The sequence below is a fragment of the Alnus glutinosa genome, chromosome 2, assembly GCF_958979055.1.
Source record: "Alnus glutinosa chromosome 2, dhAlnGlut1.1, whole genome shotgun sequence".
NCBI lineage: Eukaryota > Viridiplantae > Streptophyta > Magnoliopsida > Fagales > Betulaceae > Alnus > Alnus glutinosa.
The window spans coordinates 31,512,133-31,521,520 of NC_084887.1; the positions used below are offsets into that span (position 1 = coordinate 31,512,133).

Consider the following 9,388-nt stretch of genomic DNA (forward strand, 5'->3'; position numbering starts at 1 on the left):
GCTATTACCAACAAGATTCAGATTTCAGAGTTTCAGACACGAGCTTCCAAGGTTTGAGGGGCCTAAACCAAAAGCTTCAAAGCATCTCGGTACAAAGTCTACAGACAGAGGAACAAAGAATCAAAGATTAACGCACCTCGGTCGGTCAGAGACTCAGAGTTTTAGACGGGATGGGCGTTGCGTGAAGGCTGAAGCCGATGAGGCGTCATGGCTGTTGGCTGCGTGAAAGGTGAACTGGTGAAGGTAGAAATGAGAAGTGATCTTCATCGTCCAGAAAGACAAAAATAGTGAAAGGGCCAAAAGGCGGGTGGCTATGGTTCTTCACTAAATCACTAAATTCACTTTCTTTCTTTTTTTTAATGGAACCGTGTCATAGTCGTGTTTGGGGGCCAACCCGCAGATTGACCTGCTAAACACGATTATAAACGGGTTATAATTGGGTTGACCCGATTATGGTCCGAACCCGATAATGCCAAACCTAGATCTTGTTTTTTCGTGTTTTGTTCGCGGGTAGCGTAAAAAATTGACAAGCCTAGTCACCACCTTCGGCACTTTATTTATTCATTTTTTCTGAGATGAGATGAACAATCAATGCGGTTTTGAAAAATATGACTAGTCTAGATAAAAATTTTTAAAACAAAAAAAGAAGAAGAAGAAGAAAGAAAAAGCGAAAAAGAAAGCAAGAATTTAGAAAGTAGACTCGATATGAACGCTTCTTCGTGTTATACTGTTATTTGATTGAGATTTTTTTAATAAATAAAAATAAAAATCCAGGTAAGAAATGGTTCATGAGATATATTCAGGAAATTAGGGTCTAAATGTTTAATCATATATATTCTGGAAATCAGGGTTCAAATTGTTCATCTCATATATTATAGAGAAATGTTACAGCTCCTTCTAGTATCTTCCTGTCGTCTTTTTATGCTAACATAACACCTTGTTTTTAATAAAGAAAAATTATAGCTTGATTTCTTTTTCTTGTTTTTATAAAAAAAATATAAGGTGTCATATTAGCATAAAAAGATCCCAAAAGGACACTAGAATGAGATATAACATTCATCTATATTTTAATATATCAAATTTAGTGTTAGTTCTTATTAGCAAACGAGCCCGTATTTTCTTTGTAAAGTTATTAATTATTTCAAAAGTTTAAGCTAATTTTTTTTTTTTTTTTAAAAATAATTATTTTTTTAATATTCAACTATTATTTTAATGCTTTATTTTATTTGTGAGTTCAAACTCAAAATTTCTAATATAAAATTATGTTAAATTATTAATTATTTTAAAAATTAAAATTAATAAAATTTAAATATTTAAGTCTAAGAAAACAACGTCCAAATTTCAACAAACAAGAGTGATGGTATTATGTGGAGGATTGGTGATGGTTTGAATGTTAAAATTATGGGGGATAAATGGATACCAAACACTTTTTCTCACAAAATCCAAATTCCAATTCCAGGGATTAGTCCAGAGGCCAAAGTCAGTGATCTAATTGATCTTAATGTGAATTGGTGGAATTTACCTGTAATTGAGCAATTATTCCCAGCCGATTTGGTTGAACAAATATGTAGTATAGCCATTTCTCCACGTTTTTTGCAAGACCGGGTGATTTGGGCAGAAACAAAAACAGGGCATTTTTCAGTAAAGAGTGCATATCATCTTGAAATGGAAAGTCATTCAAGTTTACAAGGAACTACCTCTTCTGTAGCCTTGAAGACGCCACTGTGGAAGAAACTCTGGGAGTTGCATCTTCCACGGAATGTTTTGCTCTTTCTTTGGCGAGCTTGTAATGAGATTCTGCTCACAAAGCACAATCTATGCAAACGCAGGATTACTGATGATCCACTCTGTCCCATGTGTGGTCTAGAAGCCGAGTCTACTGTCCATGCCATTTGGAGTTGTGAAGCAGCTAAGGCCGTGTGGAATGAAAGCCCAGTCCGAATCCAGAAGTGTCCGGTGATGGAGACTAGTTTTATGGATTTATTTGGGAAATTGCAGGTCCGGTTGGAGAAGGAGGAGATCGAATTACTGATCTTGATTGCTCAGAAGATTTGGTTTAGGAGGAATCGAAGGGTTTTTGAAGGAGAGCTTGTGCCCCCCATTTGTTCGATGAAATGTGCAATTGAAGATCTAGAGGAATTTCGGAAATCCAGTGAAGGCGTGATGTCAAATGCCGGTCTTGGTTCCACTATTACTACAGTGAAGTGGTCTCATCCAATGGGGAATGTGATTAAAGTGAACTGGGATTCAGCTATCAGTCGACCAAAGAAAATGATTGGGGTGGGAGTGGTTGCACGAGATGCAGATGGACGAGTAATTGCTTCTGCGTGTTCAACTCAAAAGCATATTATGGACTCATCTATTGCAAAGGCTTACGGGGTGCGCCAAGCAGTGCAATTTGGACTCTTTCTGGGTATTCAATCTATTCTTTTGGAGGGCGATGCGTTAGAAATCACTAACTCTCTCAACAATAATTAAGATAACGTTGGTAAGTTTGGCAATTTTATTATGGATGTTCGGGCTACTCTTCGGGAGTTTGGGTCTTGGGCTGTTGTTCATGTAAAACGGGAAGGTAATCAGGTTGCTCACAATCTTGCAAAATTTGCTATTTCTTCTGAGCAAAACAAGGTGTGGTTTGACTCTTACCCGACATGTCTGTCGGGACTTGTAAATTCTGAGCTTACTTTGTCAGTTATTTAATGATATTACAAGATCCTTAAAAAAAAAAAAAAAAACAAACAAGAACTAAAAGCAGGCAGAGACAAAAAAGAATCTTCTTGGAAGTGGGGTATATGAAAAGTGAAAACTACCCTTAATCAGGACATCAGATGTGACTCCTTTTTTAAGTAGGACAAAGCCAGCAGTAGTTGGACAACCAAAATTGAATAGTGGAAGTTTGACCAGCTGTCTCTCTCTTTTCTTTTCTTTTTGGCTGGAGACTAGCTGGTTGAACCATCATTTTTGTTTTTTCTATCTCATTTTATTTTAGAAAAAACTGCTTTAGAAGTGAATTATCACTTTTTATTAAATTTTTCTATAAGTTTTAAAATTTATTAAATAGATCTTTTCCATCCCATCTTCTGCTGGCACATCATATCCAATCTAAAGGTGACATGTGTCTCCTTTAATATATATATATATATATATATATAAAGAAACCGACTATATATATCTATTCTTCTTTTAGATAAGAATATGGGGATTAGGGTTTGATGAGAAAAGCAAAAAGCCCATATTGTATTTGAATTGATGACAGCACACCACTTCGTTAAAAGAGTTTTCTTTTTCCTTTTTTCTTTTTCTTTTTTTTTTCTTTTTTTTTTTTCTAAAAAAAATATATCCAATTGAATTGCTAAATAAGTTGGTAGCCTCTAACGGACAGAAATTTTATAAAACCCACATATAAGATTTATGTCTCGTAGCACATGAGAATCACGCGTTTTAATAGTATATAAATTTCCGTATGCTTTTTTAATAGCATTAATAAAAAAACATGTAATTCTCACATATTTAAAGAACACACGTCACTCTTATATGTGAGTTTTATAAAATTTTCTACAAACCGATTTGTAAAAAACTTCTATCCGCCGCTTACTTTGAAGAAATTGGGCTGACACATGCCAATGTGGCATGGCCACCCTTTTGGGTCGAGTTCAAGCTTTTTGGGTTACATAATTACATCATAACCATCAAGCACAATGCAAAACCCCTGCACATGGACACACGAGTAATGATTAAACCAAACAAGGAATCAAAAGAATTTCTAGCAAGATAGAGAAACGAATTGCCAATGCGAACTGAGCTTTCATATGATAGTGGCGTCCCTACGAGAAAGCATGCCTTTAAGGCTCACTTGTTCCCACTCCCACATGTTTGTCCAAAAATGCCTTCGCCAGATTACTAAAGCTGACACTAACCGCTTCAGCTGCAGCATATCTCTTGATGACATCAATCACTTCCGGCTTTAAAATCTCTCCCTTATTAGATGCGTTACAGAGATAATAAAGAGCACCAAGCGCATAATTCACCTAAAAATCAATGTGAATTTTATATATGAATATATGCACACCAAACCATAAAACATATATGCTTTTGGTACCATCAATTTCAGGTTACATATTGATAAAGCATTCCAAAATCAAATCAGATATCTAAAGACACATCACACGTGACCTGTTAAAGAACACAATTTTAATTTTTTTTAATGATTTTTTTCAAATTCAATTTTCACGTCCCAATCTATTCTGATTTTATGAGACTAACACGTATACGAGTACAAAAACAATTGTTATTTGCCTCAGAGTAATGTTTCTTGCACACAAAGGTACATACTTTGTACACAAATCTGACGTGGAAATGTTTTTTTTTAAAAAAAAAAAAAAAAAAAAAAAAAAACTGCTGGACAAATCAGATTTGTGTACACTTTGTGTGCAATAAACATTACTCTTTCGCCTAATATGCGTACAAAAACATTTTGACATTTTTAAACTGTAAGGATTAAATTGAAAAGATAGAGAAATTGAAATTTGACACATATCTCAAGAACCATAATCATACTATCACCTACTTACCATCTTCTAAAAGATGAAAGAAAAAGAAACCTGACTTAAAGGAGTGCAAAAATTGAGTTAAAGGAGTGCAAAAAATCCATTGACTAAAAGTTGTGGCACTTACAGTGTTTCTAACCGGACTCGATAAACATTGAATGATAAGAGGAATCCCGCTACATTGAGTGACAATTGCAGCATTCACTGGATCTGCAGAAATAAAACACAAAAACTTGTTAAATCACGCTCTAGGGCCCAACCATCATTATATTTTATAATGGAAAACAATGTGCCTTTAAGATTTCTTAGGAACTGCAAAGAGGGTAAATTTCCATACTTACCTACGCAGGAATTGCATATCCCTCCAAGCCCGAATTCCACAAGCTTCTCATTGGGTTCCGTTATGCAGTCAAGGAAAAGTTCGACAACATTGAGCTGTTTAGAAATCATAAGTAAATCTTAGAAGGTGGAAAAGGTTATGGAAGAAATTTTAGTTATTTCGTAGAAAAATTATAACCAAAGGCAATGTACCATACCTGGCGCAAGAATTTATAATTGTAAGGGTCATATGCAAAGTTTGCCAGATTAGCAGCAATTCTCTCTTTTGTTTCTGTAAATAAAAGAACAAAATCAATTACATGTTTCAGAGTTAAGGATATTCCCACAGGTGAATTAACTGTCATTAAAAATTAAAAATCTTAGCTAAGTACACCATGTACCCTGATATTGACAAAGTGAGTAACAATATCAGATAATAATTATTTTTAGAATATAACTCAAAAAAGCATATAAAAGCAAAGGAGCATGTCTACATTTAGCATAAATGGTGAATGACACGCTTTTTCTCCCTCAAAGCTCAATTAAGAGAATTAATTGAGCTTTTCTATTTCTAGATAGGCGTTTTCCCTGTATACTACTAGTGTACTAAGGGGCGCCTTACGCTTTTTATATAAAATTAATTTCTTACCTATCAAAAAAATAAAAAAGCTCAATTAAGAGAATTCTTGTGTCCTCAAGAACAATAGGCTTTTGAATCGTGGCTTCCAACCTATGAGTGGTAGTAGCTACTTCATCACAACTCCGAGGTAACCTATGAATACAAATATTGGAGAAAAAGACCAATGGCTAGAACAACGAATGGTTCAGTAATTTTTCTTTTTTCAGTTTTGATATGCAAATATGACTCAAACGCTATATAGGATTCTTTCTTTTTTGGTAAGTAAGCACCATATAGGATTCAACAAGTGTCTTCACTCCCCATCCTTTTTAATGGGGGAGGAAATGCCATTTGATCCAAAGACCACTGGCACTAATTGCCCAGCAAGTTGGGTTGGTCCCAACAAAATGACAACATGTTCCGCCGCACCATTCTCTTGATGTATACAAGTAAAATGAGGCAAGAGGTTATCAGCAATGAGAGTAGCATGAAAGGAGAATTGTTTCATTAAAATAAATACCTTAGTCTCATAGACAAATTACTACACTGACATGGGTAGCGTTACAAATGTGGTGCCTATTATTAGTAACAATCAATCATCAAATAACAACCAAATCACATGATTCATGCATCCTAACGTTTTAAGAGCCTATTCACAATAGAGCCCTAATACTATAACAATATAAGGGATTATCTAACATTTGCTGATACCACTGCTAGAACTGGTTGACAGCCATACCATCACAGTCAGCCAACCCATCGTCCAGCAGCCACAAATGCTGTCTGCTATCTCAGTCAGCCACAAGTGGTGGTCTGCCAAAATAGACACCCACCTTTTCATTCAAAGTGGGCACATCATATATATCTACAAGTCTATGTTAAGTGTAAATTCCATGGAGTAAAGTTAAAGACTTGCAGTAAAGTTAAAGACAACGCACTTGTAAACCAGATTTAGATTGGGTTCTGCACATGATTGCTTGTACTTGTTTGCTAGCCTTATAGAAATTCGAAGCTTCCTTTTAGAGCAAAGACAATAGGATAAACCAGCAGACAATTAAAACTTAAATAGTAACATGTATCCATACTCGAGCTTTTCCTTTCCCCTTTCCATAAAAAAATACAGTTACAAACCACACAACATAAAAAATACATATGCTTCTTTCAGCACAAATCGTGCAACTTTTCAATACAAAACTCAGAATCCATACTCATATTACTCAAGGCCTCATTTTATTTCGTTTCACTAGTCAACTTTTAAGTTGGATTTCATCTTTTCTCAGGTGGTAGAGGCAAAACCATACGGATACGGTAGAGGGACATTAAATTGTTGCCATACCTATGGTTGCTACATGGCAAGCTTGACATTTCCTCATTTTTGTACACAATAAAAAATTTAATGCTTCATATAGTCATAGAGTCGGAAAATAGGCTACCCACATAAAAACAGAGGAACATAATCAAGATGATGCACACCTTCATCAGTAGAGTTCTGAAACTGACTCACCAATTCCTGCAACAAAATGGAAAAAATTGGTCCCACTTAAATATATCAAAGGTCAGCAAATCAAATACACATAGATGAATCAACAACCTTCCCATCAAAAGGTAACGGCCGTATCAACATCCTAAAGAATAAAACTAACATATCATCGAAAATTCACAGAACTTTGGTACATACAAGAAGTAGAATGACAGTATATAACAAAGTAGATTGTCAAAATTGTAGGAAGAGTACTTGAAGGTATTGCAGCCTTGGAGTTCCATATCTTCCCGTTCGCTCTTCTTGTCTCTGGTCATTGGTAAACATTCTTGTTTCGGTTACTTTATTTGATTATGCCCTGAATACGATCAAAAGAAGTTTATAAATAAAATGAAATGCACACAAAGACACAAATAAAATGTGAGAAATAAAAGGAAAGCTTTGGGGAACAAGGACCAAGGCGAGTCTTAAAATCCTCTGACCCAACTCGTCCCAAGCTTTGAATTGTCAAAATCAAATATTCCCTGAATTGAATTTTATAAGCAAAAAAGCTTGGTTAAGGTTTGGAGAGGGAAAGCTTTCGCCTTTTGAACTAACCAACCAACGAAATTCAGAACCCAGAATATGTACTGAGCTACTATAGTGTGTGTAACCCAAACCCGGGAAATTCTCGTCGAGACCCATCCCCCAAAACCTCAGAACCAGAGGTATTGAAGTCTCTCTAATCAATCCCCCTTAATGTGAAATAGGAAAATGCGTGTTTCAAACGCATTGTCCCCCATTCAATTTGCTAACCCAACAAAAAATCATCAAATAAAATCAACACATATGAATAGCCATATCAATTCTTGCTCATGAATTGGACTCAACCAACACCTACACACCAACACGAATTTAGGGATAAATTTGTGACATACAATATATAGGTTCACTGTTCTTCCTCTCCAAATTCCACATATTACTAAACAAATGAACTAAACCTTCAAATAGTCATCAGAATATCGATTACCCAGTTCCTAGCACTCTTCAAACTCCAAATTTGGACATATACAGAGAGAGAAAAGGAGAGAGTGAACGGAATAGGGGAAAATTACCGAGGAGAGAGAGAGAGAGAGAGAGAGAGAGCAACGAGAGGGAGAAAAGATTACCTCAATGATATACCCCAAGTCCCCAACAGCAAGACGAAGGAGCTGTCGTGGAAGAAAATGCAAGGCAGCTGTTCGATATGGAAGCAGGAGAAAGAGTGGGAGCGCGCGTAGAGGAATATAAAAAGGGAAGAAATAATTTGACGTAACTCGTCAAAGTAGATGAGCGGATCTGACAACGGCTACAATAGCGACTAGCGAGGGAAGAAGCGAGTTTGGTGTAAAAAGGGAAAGAGCCATGTCATCTATACTGTAAAAGTAGGACTTTTATCTTTCTTTTATTTGTAGGTGATGTAGTAATTTTTAAAATTATTATAGAATTTGAAATAAATTATTCTTATATTTTAATTTAAGATGATTTAATAAAAAATATGCTTCCCCCCCACTCGAAGTAAAATTGTCAACAAATAATAGAATTTTGATATTAGTAACTAAAAATGCTTTTAGTAAATTATTATATAATTGCTATATCATTATAATAGTATAGCAATCTCGTACAATCTACTAAATAACATTACAAAAATTGTCAAACACAAATTAAACCAAGTGGCCACGCCAGGTGGGATTATACCATCAGCTGCAGATGACATCTGAACCGTTGGATCTAGTCTCAAGTGGAACCCAACAACTAGTCCCAGTTTGCTTTGGCGGATGTGGCACCATGACCTTAAACGACATTGTGGGGTATAGTGGTTGCCATACATTTTTTTTTTTTTTAAATAAATACTAAACAGAAAGAGCAAACAAAACTTAAGGAACCAAAAAGGAAGAAGAGGAAGCCGTTCCAAAACAGGTCGGAGAGGCTCTAGAACAAGCAGAAAAAATTGGAATGCAGCCAGTGTGAAGTGATGAGTACCAAATATTGTGTATTTGGACCCCTTAATTTACATTAGTTAAACCTTTAGCTTTGTTATTTTCTAATGCTTTGGTTAGTTTTAGTGTTTTTATATTTTGTAGGACAATAAGAGAGAAATGATACAATTCAAGCAAAATACAAGGAAATTCGGATGCAGCAGACCAGTACATTTAGACTGATCATAACAGGACCAAAAGATATCCGTTTTGGGAGTTTCTTAGGTCTAAATTGAAGTTCAAGATGTCAGCTTTCCAACGCAACAATTTTCAGCCAATTCGGAGATGCGTGGAAAAAGATATGGCTGTTTGAATTTCAGTCGTCGGATCATCCCGAAAATCCGGAACCATCTCTCTTATTATTTTTCTTTTGCTTCATCCCTTGTCTCCCCAAAGCTAGAGCCAATACTCGTTTTTCTCCACATTC

At 35.6% G+C, this 9,388-nt stretch overlaps 1 protein-coding gene across 6 annotated transcripts; it reads right to left on the reverse strand.

The window, feature by feature from the left end:
- Positions 1-3,566: 3,566 nt before the first annotated feature.
- On the reverse strand, positions 3,567-8,172 carry LOC133859465 (uncharacterized). Of its 6 annotated transcripts, XM_062294876.1 has the most exons (9): positions 8,113-8,130; positions 7,421-7,488; positions 7,220-7,322; positions 6,958-6,994; positions 5,084-5,157; positions 4,889-4,982; positions 4,675-4,757; positions 3,829-4,028; positions 3,567-3,709 (listed from the first exon to the last, which is right to left on the reverse strand). In XM_062294876.1, exons 3-8 carry the CDS (start codon positions 7,289-7,291, stop codon positions 3,843-3,845), a joined length of 546 nt encoding a protein of 181 aa, XP_062150860.1. In that variant the 5' UTR covers positions 7,292-7,322; positions 7,421-7,488; positions 8,113-8,130; the 3' UTR covers positions 3,567-3,709; positions 3,829-3,842. The 6 variants fall into 6 exon arrangements, with proteins under 6 accessions (XP_062150860.1, XP_062150855.1, XP_062150856.1 ...); XM_062294871.1 differs by having other exon boundaries at positions 3,567-4,028; XM_062294872.1 differs by lacking the exon at positions 8,113-8,130 and adding an exon at positions 7,974-8,018 and having other exon boundaries at positions 3,567-4,028.
- Positions 8,173-9,388: the final 1,216 nt, after the last annotated feature.